The sequence below is a fragment of the Hippopotamus amphibius genome, chromosome 1 (assembly GCF_030028045.1).
Source record: "Hippopotamus amphibius kiboko isolate mHipAmp2 chromosome 1, mHipAmp2.hap2, whole genome shotgun sequence".
Classification (NCBI taxonomy): Eukaryota; Metazoa; Chordata; class Mammalia; order Artiodactyla; family Hippopotamidae; genus Hippopotamus; species Hippopotamus amphibius.
Window position 1 is genome coordinate 220,970,265 of NC_080186.1, and position 16,367 is coordinate 220,986,631.

The 16,367-nt window shown below is 40.6% G+C and overlaps 2 protein-coding genes across 11 annotated transcripts in view; both read right to left on the reverse strand.

Annotated features, from left to right (window-relative positions):
- LOC130856742 (general transcription factor IIH subunit 2) overlaps nt 1-2,707 on the reverse strand; it is a 77,919-nt gene extending 75,212 nt beyond the window's left edge. For 2 of the 3 annotated variants that reach the window (XM_057741604.1, XM_057741593.1), the window contains exons 1-2: nt 2,585-2,618; nt 86-243 (exon numbers count right to left, since the gene is read on the reverse strand). In XM_057741604.1, coding sequence (XP_057597587.1) covers nt 86-141 — 56 coding nt within the window. In that variant the 5' untranslated portion in view covers nt 142-243; nt 2,585-2,618. Of the gene's footprint in view, nt 1-85; nt 244-2,584 lie in introns of all 3 variants that reach the window. The other variant, XM_057741598.1, reaches the window with a different exon arrangement.
- A 6,399-nt stretch (nt 2,708-9,106) lies between these two features.
- OCLN (occludin) overlaps nt 9,107-16,367 on the reverse strand; it is a 47,648-nt gene continuing 40,387 nt past the window's right edge. For all 8 annotated transcript variants that reach the window (XM_057741634.1, XM_057741612.1, XM_057741626.1 and 5 more), the window contains 3 exons: nt 15,696-15,867; nt 13,183-13,224; nt 9,107-11,573 (listed from right to left, as the gene is read on the reverse strand). In XM_057741634.1, coding sequence (XP_057597617.1) covers nt 11,472-11,573; nt 13,183-13,224; nt 15,696-15,867 — 316 coding nt within the window. In that variant the 3' untranslated portion in view covers nt 9,107-11,471. The remainder of the gene's footprint in view (nt 11,574-13,182; nt 13,225-15,695; nt 15,868-16,367) is intronic.

Here is a 16,367-nt window from a genome sequence, read left to right on the forward strand (position 1 = left end):
TAAAAACAAACAAACAAAAAACAACAACAAAAAAACCCCAAAGCAGTGTCTAAAAGGTAAGGGGGAGTAATAATGCCCTACTTACCATGTTCTTTCATAGCCTCCTTCCCATCGCTTAGTTCTTTCAGGCTCTTCATCCATTTTTTTCTTACTGTATTGTATTATTCAATATTCAGTAAAAAAAAAAATCATTAGATTGTGAATTGATTACAGATGTTTGTCACCAAATGCATATAATTAAATCTGAAAAGTAAAGAGAGGAAAGTAAACATACAAAGTAAAAAAAAAAAACTCAGAAAGCAAAGCCATATCATTCTTGGCAATTTATTCAATAATTGTAGTTGCATAAAAATACTTTAAAATCCTTATGTAAGTAACTCTTTTTCCCACCCCCAAGAAAGAATATGAATATTTATGCACAAATTTGGTACCAACAGAAATAAGCATCTCTTTACAATTTAAAAAAAACAAAAATATATTAAAGATGTGTCATAGGACAGAACCACAGAATTATGGAAAGTGGGTACAGGTGTAGATGAAACATTAGCCACAAGTGCTGCTTATTACAGCTGAGTGATGAATACATGGTGATTCACTGTACCACCTTTCCACCTTTGTGTTTCTGTGAATTTTCTCATAATCAAGTTTTATTATTTTTTTTTTCTTGGGGATCTTCTTGGAGCAAGGCTCGAACCCATGTCCCCTGCATTGGAAGGCGGATTCTTAACCACTATGCCACCAGGGAAGTCCGTCTCATAATCAAGTTTTAAAATGAAATTTATTATTCATAAATGATAAATGATTATGGCCCATAATTTTTTTAAAAATACAATATTAAAACTACACTATAACCCCAACGATTAAAAGAAAAAGGAAATATTCAGTCACTCAATAAACAGAACAGATGGTTTTGACTGGATGTAAGGATTAAGGATGACTGGTTTTTTGCTTCTTTATTCTTTTCTGCATTTTCATATTTTCAATATGAACATGTATTTCTTTAATAATCAGGGATAAAACTGGTGTGGGGAGGAATCTATTAACCATACCAAGTAATAAACACCCCCATCACATACACACCTCCACCCTCCCCAATGGAATCTCCCTCCCCGTTCTACTTTCTCACTTTCACCTTCCCTCTACCATAAATGAAGGATCAAAGGAATCCTAAGCGCCAAGACATTGAGGATAAAACAAATCCTATCATTGGCAGGGGCAAAGATTAATTTCTGTGATGAGGACAATAACCAAGATGTCAACCTCCATTTATTTCATTTTTTCTGTTGAAAAATATACTTAAAAATCTAAAAAATACAATTTTTTTTTAAATAAATGGACTTCTGGAGTTAAAACCTATTGACAAGTTGAAGACTGCTCTTATGGCATCACTGCTTTCTCTGGCACCTGCTACAAGATATTATTTGCTAAAGTTCTGTGTGTCTCAAGCCACTCCCTGGCGTTGGAAGAGATTCATTTGTTCCAGGAGATCTGATGGTCCACTTTAGTAACAAGAAGTGACTTAATTCTGACATCCGTGCTATTTCAGCACACTATTTTAGTGCCTTGTAGGTTTAATGATGAGTGTAGTGACATAGACTAAGTTGAACGTTTTGATCTTCCATGGAGGTGTTTTTGTGTTTATCCTGAATGTCAAAAATCAAAAGCTTAACTTGTTAAAGACGTGGCTACTGCCATCCATCACATCAATATTTAAACTGTATTTTATTTTCAGTTTATTACTTTTAATTCTCTGAAAGTTCAGAAGCAAAGTGAGAACTAATGAGCAGAAACTGCAAGCAGGAACACCTCTGGCTCACTGCATATAAGGACTTCTTAATTCGGACTGTCTGCAATGGGAAATTACAGGAATAGGACAGAGGTATTACGATCCCCATAACTGCAGATGTTCAAAAGGAAGATGGATGTTTACAATGCATGCAGTTAATAGAGAAGGGATTTACGTAACCTGGAGGACGACGTGCTTGGGAACCTCTTAGGTCAGCATCTCCAGCTGCCTATGACTACCCAATATTCCACCTTCTTACAAATATCGCTGGAAATCCAACCCCAGAAAAGCCACTTCCCCCAAGGGAAGCCTGGTGGTATGATTCCTTCACATGAGCTCAGAAGGCTACATTTAAACAAATGAGATCTGCACCAAACATCGTAATTTACGAAGCTTTCCCTCACACCTAACCCTGCCAAGCGCTGTGCGACAGGCATGGGTGATAACTGTCCTTGCTTTTCAGGTGTGGAACTCAAGGCTGAGAGATTGGTAACTATTGAGGCCACACAACTGGAGGCTGGTCACGAGCCAAAACCCAAGACAAGTCCCCCCAACCAGCGCCCTGCCTTAGGAAGGAGAGCCAGCCTGCACACTGCTGCCTCAGATGCGTCTATGCAGCTCCGCAGACGGAAGCTGCCCTCCGCCCCCTCCACACGCTCCCACACACCCTCATTCCCTACGAGGCGGTTCGGGGCCATTCAATCTCCGCTGGCAGCCGCGAAGGCCCCTCCCGCTGCCGCGCTTCTCAGGCGGCGGCTCCCAGCCCCGGCTCCAGGCAAACCTCTACCACCGACTCACCAGTACTGCCGGGCGCCGCTCTGCCGGAAGCTCGGCTCAACTCGCTGTAAGGGCGCCGCCGAAGTCCTTCCGCCGCGCGCAGTGGCGACGCGCAAACGTTCCGACTACCGGGAGCGGCGGTGGCCAGAGCGGGGCGCTCGCAGGCCGGAGCAACCTAGTTGCGGACTTCTGGGTGCGCGGAGGGACCTCCTGCTCCCTTCCAGCTATTTGCAAAGAGGCTAGAAGAGTGGTAGTCGTTCGCTCTTGGAAAGTCGGAGGCCCGGTAGCCGTGCATCTGGCTTCTGAGGACTCGATTTTATTATTTCCAAGAGGTTGGCATGAAGGACTCTGACTACAGCAGCAGCCTTAGCTGAGCCAGCGTGCTGTGCAGCGGTTTTCCTGGACTCCACTGCTCCTCCTGCTAAATGCCTCGAATATTTATTGAGCACCTACTTTGGGCCTGATACGGTTCTAAGCACTGAGGAAATAGCGATGAAAACCTGACAAAAATCCTTGCCCTCATGACGATTCTAAAGACAAACATACTGTATCAAAGAGTGATCGTGGCATAGAGAAAAATTAAGCATGGAAGGGGAAAACGGCTGCGGTTTAAAATAGGTAGTCAGGGGACCTCCCTGGGTCCAGTGATTAAAACTTCCATTGCAGGGGTTCCACTGCAGGGGGTGAGGGTTCCATCCTAGTCCGGGAACTAAGATCCCGCATGCTGCATGCTGGGGGCCAAAACAAACAACAGCAACAGCAACAACAAAATCCAATATCGTGGTCAGAAGAGCCCCCACTGAGAAGACAGTTGAACCATGAACAGAATGAGGGAGGGAGTTAACCATGCTGATACCTAGGGAAAGATCTCTCCAGGGAAAGGGAGCTGCAAGTATACAAAGGTCGTGGGGTAGAGGCACGTTGGTGTGTTTGAAGGCAGCATGGGGAAGCAGGGGATGAGTGGTGGCAACTGAAATCAGAAGTGGGGGTCTTCACCTCCTAGAATAGTGGAAATACAATAAAAAATAAACAAATGGGACCTGATGAAACTTAAAAGCTTTTGCACAGCAAAAGAAACCATAAACAAGACGACAGCATTAGAATGGGAGAAAATATTTGCCAACGAAGCAACGGGCAAAGGATTAATCTCCAAAATATACAAGCAGCTCATGCATCTTAATACCAAAAAAGCAAATAACCCAATCCAAAAATGGACAGAAGACGTAAATAGACATTTCTCCAAAGAAGACATGCAGGTGGCTAACAAACACGTGAAAAGATGCTCAACATCACTAATCATTAGAGAAATGCAAGTCAAAGCCACAGTGAGGTATCACCTAACATCAGTCAGAATGGCCATCATCAAAAAATCTAGGACTTCCTAGGTGGTGCAGTGGTTAAGAATCTGACTGCCAATGCAGGGGACACAGGTTCGAGCCCTGCTCCAGGAAGATCCCACATGCCATGGAGCAACTAAGCCCATGTGCCGCAACTACTGAAGCCCACATGCCTAGAGTCCGTGCTCCACAAGAGAAGCCACCATAATGAGGAACCCCAACGAGGAACCTGTGCACCACAATGAAGAGTAGCCCCACTCACTGCAACTAGAGAAAGCCTGTGTGCAGCAACCAATGAAGATCCAATGCAGCCAATAAATAAATAAATAAATTTATTTATTTTTAAAAAATCTAGAAACAATAAGTGCTAGAGAGGGTGTGGAGAAAAGGGAACCCTCCTGCACTGTTGGTGGGAATGTAAATTGGTACAGCCACTATGGAAAACAGTATGGAGGTGCCTTAAAAAACTAAAAATAGAACTACCATATGACTCAGCAATCCCACTACTGGGCATATACCCTGAGAAAACCATAATCCAAAAAGAAACGTACCACAATGTTCACTGCAGCACTATTTACAATAGCCAGGACATGGAAGCAACCTAAATGCCCATCAACAGATGAATGCATAAAGAAGATGTGGCACATATATACAGTAGAATATTACTCAGCCATAAAAAGAAATGAAATTGAGTTATTTGTAGTGAGGTGGATGGACCTAGAGACTGTCCTACAGAGCAAAGTAAGCCAGAAAGAGAAAAACAAATACCGTATGCTAACTCATATATATGGAATCTGAAGAAATGGTACTGATGAACCCAGTGACTGGGCAAGAATAAAGATGCAGATGCAGAGAGCGGACTTGAGGACAAGGGGCGGGGGTGAGGGCTAAGGGGAAGCTGAGATGAAGTGAGAGAGCAGCATTGACATATATACACTACCAAATGTAAAATAGATAGCTAGTGGGAAGCTGCTGCATATCACAGGGAGATCAACTCAGTGATGGGTGATGACAGAGGGCTGGGATAGGGAGGATGGGAAGGAGTCACAGGAGGGAGGGGATATAGAGATATATGTATAAATACAGCTGATTCACTTTGTTGTACAGCAAAAACTGGCACAACAGTGTAAAGCAATTATATTCCAATACAGAGCTTGAAGGAGGAGGAGGAGAAGAAGGGATCTTGAAGCACCGTAAAAACTTTGGAGGGATGATGATGGCTTGGACTAGCATAGTATGGCAGTGCAGCTAGTGAGAAATGGTTGGATTCTCAATCTTGTCAATAGACTGGATGTGTGTTGCAAAAAAAGAACCAAAGACTGCAAAGTTTGTTGCTGAGCAACAGAAAGGTTGGAGTTGCAATTACTGTTAGGGTGAGGGGTTGGTAAGATCAGTTCAATTTTGGACAAGTTGTTTGAGATATCTGCTAACACACACTAATTACTATTTCCCACACTTGAGAAATGGAGAGGCAAGGCACCCTGGAGCATCAGAAAAGGATTATGCCCAGGAAAAGGAGAAAGGAACTGAGGGAGCCTCTTTAGTTCCCCATCACCACGTGCTTTCCCTCTGTTTCCTATGTTGCTTTATTGGTACTAAAATCTTTCCATGTATTCTTCCCCCACAAAAACATAAACAGAATCCATCTTGCATAGTAGTGGAAAGAACAGGCCTGAATTAAAAATCAGGCTCTGCAACACTAGCTGGGTGACCTCAAGCAAATCACAAACCAAGTCTGATCTATAAATTGGAGTTATTACCTACCCTACAGGGCTTACACATCACATAGTCAAAAGTCCATAACCAGTTCCTTTTATTTCTCCCCAGAAGACAAGGTCTGTTGTCTTTAAAAGGTGAGGAGGAAAAATTAGAGCTGCTGATTCCCAGTGCCAGTTGGCTTCCATTGCCTCCCCCACATCTTTGGCTCCTTTACAGGACTTATACCCAAACTCCACCCTTTTTTCCTTTTATTTCCTTCCTAGTCTCCTTCTCCCCTCCTCCCTTCTTTCCACAAACTCCACACTTTTCTTTTCTCTCCTTCTGTTCTGATTGGCATTTTATTCCAAGATGAGATTCACCCCTCTAAGACAAACAGCTACAACCCCAAGCCCCAAGTTTTTCACTTATATTTACTATGCATTTGTCTAGGAAGACTTTGTGGAAAACCAGGAAAAGGTCAGGGGACTTTCCAATAAATTTAAATTAAAGCATATTTGTGGACAGGAGGCTGAATCATTCAAGTTTTTCCCAACTGTAAAGTTTACTCTCCTCTGAATATATTTCAGTCTCAGATCTTGACTCAAGTAGGAATGGTACTAAGGCAAAACAAAACAAAACAAAAATGCATAAATCCATGGTAATCTTTTGCCATCATTATGACTGACACCATATTTTAAGTGTGTACAATGTGGTAGAATAAAGAAGTGATACAAGTTTCAGTTTGTAAAACTAAGGAACTATAAAGAATGGAACAATCTGTTCTCTGCCCACGGGTGGCTGGACAGAATCCATGGAGTTAGGAAATTCACAAACAGCTCTGCCAGTGGAATCAAGCTGAAATTCGAAGTGTACAACTTCCAAGACTGGAAGAGGTGAGCCTCCTATTGCAGTACCTTTAGATGGAATCTCAGTCATTCGAGACTCATTAAAGACCTCCAGAATTACTTGTAAGAGGATCTAATAACCTTTATCTTGATATGTAAACTCTATACTATCTTTTAAAGCATTTGTTCATTATCTATGAATTATCACAGTGCCAAACATAATGCACTTATCTGCCTAAAATCAAAAAGAATTTACAACGTAAAGCTGTACCTAGCACACACCAAGCATATAGGATTGGGATGATACATGTACTTTTATTTTTTTATTTTTTAAAATAAATTTTATTTATTTATTGGCTGTGTTGGGTCTTCATTGCTGCACAGACTTTCTCTAGTTGTGGTGAGTGGGGGGCTACTCTTCATGCGTGGGTTCCTCATTGCCGTGGCTTCTCTTGTTGCAGAGCATGGGCTCTAGGCGCATGGACTTCATTAGTTGTGGCACATGGGCTCAATAGTTGTGGCGCACAGGCTTCGTTGCTCTGCAGCATGTGGGATCTTCCTAGAGCAGGGATCAAACCCGTGTCCCTTGCATTGGCAGGCAGATTCTTAACCACTGTGCCACCTAGGAAGTCCACATGTACTTTTAAAATCCAGTTTGCTTTTAAAAATTTGTTTAAAGTTTCACCATTTGGCTTTGGAAAATAGGTGTAACTGGCCGTATTTATTATTTACTTTCTGACAAAGACTGTCCTAAGTCAAACATTAACTACCTTCATAACAACCATGAGATTAGGTACAAATATCTTTCTTACATATAAGCAAACTGAAGTACAGGAAGGCTAAGTAATTTGTTCAAGGTCACACAGCAAGTAATTGCTGGAGGGCAAAGCAACAATAATAGGACACACATGCAGCGAAAGCAAGAGGTCCTGTGGCAGCAACTGAAATTTTTAGAGGGACACCCTTCTAGGTTTTGTTGCAGTCACAAAAAAAATCCTGGTTGTGTGTCCAAGTTCTTTTTCTAACTCCAAAATGGCATTATTTTAACATGTTTTCTAAAAACTACTTAAGTTACTTGGGCATTTTTGTTCATGAAAACTATTCCCATTAGAAGAAACACAAGGGATGTCATGGATTCCTCCATCTAATTTATCTGTCCTTTGAAATAACAAGTGACATAGTATAGTAGAACCATGAGCTGCTAGCAGATTGAATTTAAATTCTGATTCCTCCAGCTGAGCCTTTGCATATGTCCAGATGGGAGACACTTCCATCCCAATGCTTAAGTAGGGAGATTGTCTGCTTCAATCCCAACTTAAGTGAAGGTCCCTGGAGCCATGATTAAAGCACTTTTCTGCCTTGATCCTTCTTTACACATGCATACCTGCAGAGACCAGCTCGGCGACTCGAGGTGAGTGATGGGTGTGCCGCAAGCTTAAATAAAACACAGACACAGATTTAAGAGAAAGATGGGACCGGGGGACTCAAGACCTCTGGGATCAAGAGCCTTGCTGATTGATCCCACGTTGCTTTTATCGAGTTCTTGGCATAGCCTAAGGGTCTAACGCTTCCAGTTTAGTCCCATAAACAAGGCTATCTTTGAAATAAACACACAAAGGCCTCACATGACTGGGGCAATGATCTTTGTTTGCCTCCTGGGTTCGATTTGAGCAGGTGTGGATCTGAGCAGGGTGCAGATATGAGCTGGGGGTGGAGAGCAAAGCAGCCCTGGGGGCAGGAGACCTCTCTCTGAAGGATGAGGGAGGGGTCTGTGCCCCACCCCTGTTGGCCCCTCTGCGACTGTGCCTGTCTTAGGTTGTTCCTCCCCTGAGGAATCTTACCCGTCTCTGGCTAACCAGCCATCCTCCGGGGCCAAACAGGGTGATATGAGCTGTGCAAGTGAGAAAGGGGCTGCGTCCCCAGAGAGGGTCAATATTCTGTTTCCATGGTAGCCTATGCCCCCATGGTCTCCACGCCCAGCACCCTTAGCTCCTCCACTGCTCAAGCAGGACATTCTGCATCCAGTCACTTGGCCCACATACTTTAATTACTTTTAGTAACATTTACAAGGTTTCAGAAAGACTTCTGAATGTCTTCCCACACATACCCATTCAGACCTTTGCAAATACTTCAGATCTTCTACATGAAGCACTTCATGCTAATTAAAAGTACAGATAACCCTCAAACAATGAGGGGAGTTAGGGGCATGACCCTCTGAGCAGTCAAAAACCCAAACATGTAACTTTACAGTCGGCCTTCTGTGTCCATAGATCGTGTAGTACCATAGTATGTATTGAGTGAAAAAAAAATCCACGTGTAAGGAGACCCAAGCAGCTCAAACCCAAGCTGTTCAAGGGTAAACGCACTCAAAATTATAATGGGATTAATAACAGCAGACAGAGCAATCCCACCTTATCCAACCCATTAATTTACTAACAAAGTCAACCTATCAATAGAATGGGAGTATAGAAGCTTATATCCCAACAGACCATTCCAATCCTAGTTTAGTCACTTGGTAACGAGACAATGGACCAGTTAACCTATCAAATCATTAGTTTCCTCTTCTGTAAAATGAGAATGAGAAATGGTTCTATGTCCATAGATTGTTATAAGGATTAAATGAAATTCCATATATGTGTATACAATGTAACTTTTACTATAAATACTTACAGATTTAAATTTATTCCAAAAAATACAAAGCATATATGACAAAATATTAACACCTGTTATTTCCAGGTGGTGGGTTTACATGTTCATAGTTTTCTGTATTGCTTTAAATTTTTCAAAATAAAGAGAAATTAAAATATTGATCTTATCTACTTGTAGTCCAGCATCACACGTGTAAGGGAATCACTTTATGCTGTGAACCTTCATCAGATGAACCACATGCTTTTTTAACAAAATCTTTGGAACAATGGTTTACAGCAGAAAGCAGAATGCAAACATAACTACAGAAGGTCAGAGATGGAAGAGACCTCTGAAATCTAATCCAAACCGCTCTTTTCCAGACTAGAAAATTGCCTGAGTTGTTTTTCAAAGTTACGTCCCTCTGGTTAATGCCAACCCCTCAGGGGGATTCCCTGGTGGTCCAGTGGTTAGGACTCTGTGATTCAGCCGTGTGGCATGGCCAAAAAAAAAAAGGAAGAAAGAAAAATGCCAACCCCCACCCCCAAACACTGTGATCCTGGCCCCTGAAGTGGTCGTTAGTGTAAAGACCACATCTGAAAAATGACTTTTTTAACTTTCAAAGTCCAATTTTATGGCACAATTTTACAACGCAAACTCATGCTATTTGATTCTCTGCATTCAGCCGAATGGTTTTATTTTGTCACAACACTGGCAAACTTGCCTTCATAAACTAAGTATGCTGACTTCCAAGAACAGAGTTTAAATTTTAACATGTGTAAAAATCAATGAAGTTGCTCAACAGAGTCCTTACCATTTGGTATGAATCCAAAAGGCATGAAAAACAAACTATTTATTACTTTCTGTAGTAAGTATGTGCAGCACATAGAGAATTAAGAATTTCTTCAACTTGAAGAAACGAATCAGTGTTATAATGGAAACCTTATTTAAAAGTGTATCTTTGGAGAGGCTTCCTAGGTGGCGCAGTGGTTGAGAATCCGCCTGCCAATGCAGAGGATACGGGTTTGATCCCCGCTACAGGAAGATCCCACATGCCACAGAGCAACTAAGCCCGTGCGCCAAAAAAAAAAAGTTTATCTTTGGAAAATTATTCAGGCTTATATATCAAAAACAATATACTTAAATGAGAGTTCTAAACTAAGGGGATAACCACAATCGACTAGGGTAGCTACATATCCAGTATTATCAGCTCATTTTACTTTACCAGGAAAGATTTGAATTAAAAAAAAAATGCTGAGATTTAAGGGCACCATTTGAAGTAATTTGGTGTTTTATGATACTGGCGTCCACTTCCAGACAAATCAGCCTTCTGTTAGGCAAAGGACTTAGGAAACTGCCAACCAGCACAGCACCCAAAACAGTTTAAAACAATAACAGATACAACTTCTGAGTGCAGTTTTCCATAGCTTAATATTAACAGCACTGATGATGTCAAAAAGGTATATATTATGGAAAGAAAACACCAGGTTTAATAATTATAAAATATGTACAAAACTTGAACATTCCCATAAGATACAATTCAAGTCACAATTGAATGATAAATGTAATTGGATACTTTGATATAATGGAAAAGCCTAGTTGGTTTAAGAAAAAGTCTGTAAACCATAAAAGAGAAAAAGGATTTAAAAATACACAACAAAATTCTAACCAGCAGGTTAAAACTCTGATTTTTAAAAAGTAAACATATATTTACAATCTTCAAATTTCACACATTTGTTACTTTTACATGATATTTATTACCAGGATAACATGAAATAAAGAGCTCTTAAGCATTTATTCACAGAAAAAAATCAATAGGGAGGCTGGTAGGACCCGAGTATCCATAGTAGCTAAAATAGGAAAAGGACAGGAACTTTATCAATGGAGTCATAAAACAGACTTAACCAAAACTGCAAGCTAGGCAACAAGTAGCTTCACTTCAGAGACTTGACTGCAGGGGCCCAGTTTCCTTATCTGAAAATAAATGATTATCAGTAACAGTTATCTGAAGGGAGAACTCTGGGAGGATTAAATTATCCCCTACAAGACCCAATGAGCACAGTTAGGTATTAAGACCTGATTGCCTAGGGTGTGAAAGTTCACAGCACAGTCCACTCCAGGACCTTCCTTACAGGTTTAAAAATTTCAAACAATAGTTCTTAATACAAGAACCCATGTTTAAAGCATAAAATCCTTACTCGGAGTGTTCAGCCCAGTTGATTATCAAAAGCTATTTATAAAATGCTTCAATACTGATGTTATTAAAGCTACCAAAAACTCTGTAATGATCACAAAGATTTGGCCTCCCAGGTTAAGAGTCCAAAGTCACTCGGACTCCTGACAACATTGCAGAGATGTCAGTGAGATACTTCTTAACCTCTCTAAGGACGTGTCATCTGCCGTCTATGTTTTCTGTCGATCATAATCTCCAACCATCTTCTTAATGTGTGACAATTTGCTCTTCAACTGCTTGCAATAATCCCTCTTGCTTTTGTAATCCACAGACTAAAAAAGAGGGGAAAAAAAAAGAATCTGGTAAATTTAACAAAATAAAAACGAATTATGTGTTATCTGCTGGGAAGGCAGAGGTGAACAACAACAATAAAAGAGAGTCTTAGTCATACAGAACTGCAGGGAGTGTTAAGTGAAGTAACATGCATAAGGCACCTGGCGGTATCTCTAACCACATGAGCAGCTGATTCTCTTTGCTCAATCGTATTTTCTGAGTTTTACAAGAAATTTTATCCACCTTTTATCCAAGAAAATTTATCCACCTTTTTCTTTTATATCACCTTAGCAAAAAAATCAGCAAAACTAGAAACTGGTGATATGGGTTGACTTAGCATAAGGAAACTGGGTAAATAGGGAATGAGAGAGAAAATTTTACTATGTACACTTTTAAACTCTTGAATTTAAATTCATGACGTTGGGACTTCCACGGTGGTGCAGTGGTTGAGAATCCGCCTGTCAATGCAGGGGACATGGGTTCGATCTCTAGTCTGGGAAGATCCCACATGTCGCAGAGCAACTAAGACTGTGTGCCACAACTACTGAAGCCCAAGTGCCATAACTACTGAAGTCCTCGAGCCTAGAGCCCGTACCCTGCAACAAGAGAAGCCACCACAATGAGAAGTCTGTGCACAGCAACGAAGAGTAGCCCCCTCTCGCTGCAACTAGAGAAAGCCACGTGCGCAGCCAAAAACAAAAAATAAATAATAAATAAGTTCCTAACAATTAATTAGTTAATTAACTCTGGGAATTCCCTGGTCGTCCAGTGGTTAAGACTCGGCACTTTCACTGCTGAGGGCCCGGGTTTAACCCTTGATCGGGGAACCACAATCCCACAAGCCACGCAGTGTGGCCAAAAAGAAAAAAAAAAAAAGGCTGATGATGCCTAGTGTTGGCAAGGATACAGAGCAATAGGAATTCACACTGCTGGTGGGAATGCAAATTGGCACAAGCCAGGGACACTGCTGACAGTCCCCACCCCCGGCTGGATCCCCACTTGCTCACTGACCCTGCCATTTCACACCTACGTATATACCTAGCAAATGTGTGCCCAGGTGCACAGACACTTAAAAAATGAACCACGGCTGCATGCCACCACAGGAATGGTTCTCACAAACAATACTGAGCAAAAGAAATCACACACAAATTACATACTGTATGATTCTATTTACATAAAGTTCAAAACAGGCAATACTAATCCATGATGTTAGAACTTAAGGATGGTGGTTACCCCTGGGGTGTGTTAAAACTGGACAAGCATACAAGGGCTGCTAGCAAATGTAGTTCTTTATTGGGGTGCCAGGTACAAAGGTGTGTGATTACTTCATGAAAATTTACCAAGTTGTATATTTATGACCTGTGTACTTTTCTGTATGTATACTTCAACCTAAAAAAAATTTTTTTTTTTGAATCAGTAGTGGTTGTAGCTGCAAACAAATGAAATTAAGGTTCTAACTTCTTATAGTTTTCATCTTGCATTTACAGGGCCTGTCGTCTATAATCAGTGCATGTGTGACAGGGTATTCAGAGTCATTCTAAAGGTTAAATGAAAAACACATAACAGAAAGGTTCTTCCTAAAAGAATCTTACCATCTGGGATACTCACCCCCTTCACTTGTTTCAGTCTATTGTATTCATCAGCAGCAGCCTATTAATGAGAAACAAAGGAATATGTTTAGTGGGGCATTTTCTCTTTCAAAAATTACACCCCTGATGTTATATTTTGGAGCTAAAAATGTCATCTTATGACAAAAATATAGGGAATTAAAATAATGAAGTCTTAAAGTTCTCAAAACTATTATGGTCAGTAGGAGGGCCTGAAGGAATCCAGTTACAGGAAATTTATGACATTAAGATACTTCTCACGCTCCATTCACACAGGCAGGTAACTATTTGTTCTGCTGGCTCTCATCTCTCCCCATGGACTCCCAGCACAGTCCATGTGCTACATGGCCCCCAGAGATGTTTTTCGTAAAGCACGGCTCTGATTAGGTTACATCCCATTATAAAACTGGTCTGAACACCACATTAAATTCTCTACTATGGGGGGGACTCGAGGGAGGGTGGTGGGGGAGTCGAGGGAGGGAGGGAATACGGGGATATGTGTATAAAAACAGATGATTGAACTTGGTATACCCCCCCCAAAAAATAATAAATTAAAAAAAAAATTCTCTACTAATCTAGTCTCCTACCTTCCCAGCCTCAGTGCAAGTCCTTTAAAATTTTAAGCATGTTAATGCTTCTAGATTTCCATCATGTTCCCCTTAAGAGTTGTTCTCATGTACTTCCCCTACTGTCTGGAGAATCTGTGGTGGTTACCTCCCAGTGAAGCCTCTCCTCAACTCCCCAGGTCTTCAGCAGACTTTATTCCTTCTCAGAGCAGTTAATTACAATACTTTCTATACATAATGTAAATATGGCATTAGTCCCATTGTCGAAGTTGTTTAGGTATCAGTTTCTTTGAATATGAGCTCCTTGAGGGTGAAAACATGATTTACCTTTCTAACCTCAGCACTTCCACATGAAGGACACAGTAACAATGAATAAGTATTGATTGGATTGAGTAAGGTTTCTGATACCATAGAGAAGCCATAAAAGAAAATAATAAATCAAAGTACATAAGAAGCAAAAACTTCAAAACCGGAAAGCAGATAACCCCAATTAAAAACGCCAAAGGGTATTTCATAAAAGGACGATGAAATTCCCGTGAATACATGATATGAGAGGAAAGTTTAAATACTGGTATCTAAGACACAAGGTGGTAAATTTTCAGACACAAAATGTTAATAAGATGTGAGTAGAGGAGCCTCTAGAGCGTTAGTAGGGGGAATACAGTTGATGTAATCTTTCTGGAGGGCAGTTTCACAACAGAAGTTTAAATGTACACAACCTATGACTCAGGAGTTTCACATTCTGGAATTCAATCTAGCAGATAAGCAGATCAGCGAACAAGGATGGAGAGGTTCACCAGTGTAATACTAGTAGGGGCAGAGTGTATGTGTGGCGGGAGGAGACACACCTAAATGTCTATTCACAGAGGATGACTCAAGTAAATTATGCTACAACCACGAAATTGAAAACTGTGTGGAGTTATTTTTTAACTTATAAAAATATCTTCTCAGTAAGTAGACCTTTATTACTGACATGCAATGATAACCATAAATTACTACAGAATAAAAAAGCAGGATATATGCAGTGCCAGAAAGTATTTAAAAAGAAAAATCTTCACAATGGTGGGGGTATGTCAAAGAAACACAGGAGACAACGGAAAGAGCTCCCAATGGTCCTTGCTAAAACAATTCAAGCCATACAACTAAGTAGTGTTGGATTATAACCCAAAGTATAAAACAGGTATCCATGAGTCTATACTGACATAAACGATAAAACGAATGGGAGGAAGTGACAAATTTCCCATGCAGATGAATTCCAGATAATTTGTGCAGGTATACCGCCTTTGAAGAACTGGAGCATAGTTCCCCATTCCTTAAGTGTGATCTACACACAGTGACTTCCTTCCAAAGAGTACAATATGGGGGGGGGGGGGGGGGTTAAAAAATAAAGAGTAACTTTACTATGGACAAACACTACCCCAGCCAGGTGATCACGGGAAAAAAAACAAAAAACAAAAAAACACACGCTATAAACTACTATTAAGTAAAAAGCAGGAAGGATATAAGTAAAACTTATGACTATCAAAGATTGTGTGTCTCAAGTGCACTTCTGCACGGAGGGGACATTTTAACAACTAATATTTTGGTGACAAAATTTAAGGCAATTTATTTTCCCGTATGCAATTCTGTATTATTTGAAATTTTTACAGAAAGAATGAACTTTGTTTTATAAATAGAAAAAATAATGTAGCTATTTTCTTTTAAATACGAAGTGATACATATACATAGACTATCGCTTTGTAATTCTGAACTACATTAGTACACTCTTCAATTTGGAAAGCCTAATCCAGGACTTCATTTCAATTACTCGTCAATGAAATTACAGTTTGATAATTACTAGCAAAATCTGTATCAGTATTACAGTATATGAGTATTAGTGTAAAGGATAATGTAGCTCCATAGATTAGAATAAAATCCTGTCATATATAATTATCAGGTTTGAATTTACCATGTACTCTTCACTCTCTTCTCTATAGTCATCCAGCTCTTTATCCAGACGAGAGAGTTCTTTATTGATCTCATCAAGCTCTGCTTGTAAGCTCTTGTATTCCTGCAGGCCAGTGTCAAAACTTCTCTTGTAGAGCTGTCTTTGGTGATCTGAAGTGATAGGTGGATATTCCCTAAAAATTCAGTGAGAAAATGATTACTTATGTATCCTTAACAGACCTAAGATCCAGTGCTTCTTCCTCAATGATAATGAAGCTGGTGGGATGTGGAGAATGACATCCTCTTGGTTTTGTTTTTGTTGTTATTGCTTATAGGTAGAGGAATGTGGCAGGCAAGGAAGTCCTTTTAAGAATAATTATGCTGGGCTTCCTAGGTGGCGCAGTGGTTGAGAATCCGCCTGCCATTGTAGGGGACACGGGTTTGATCCCTGCTCCGGGAAGATCCCACATGCCGCGGAGCAACTAAGCCCCGTGCACCACAATTAAAAAAAGAAAAGGCAGTATAAGGATGATTATGCTTTTTACACCGCTGCTCATGTTTTTTAAAAAAACTATGCCTACTCAGAAACAGAGACACAGATGTAGAGAACAAACAAATGGACACGAAGTGGGGAAAGTGGGGAGGGTTGGGGGGGAATGAACTGGGAGACTGGGATACCAAATTGTACACTCTA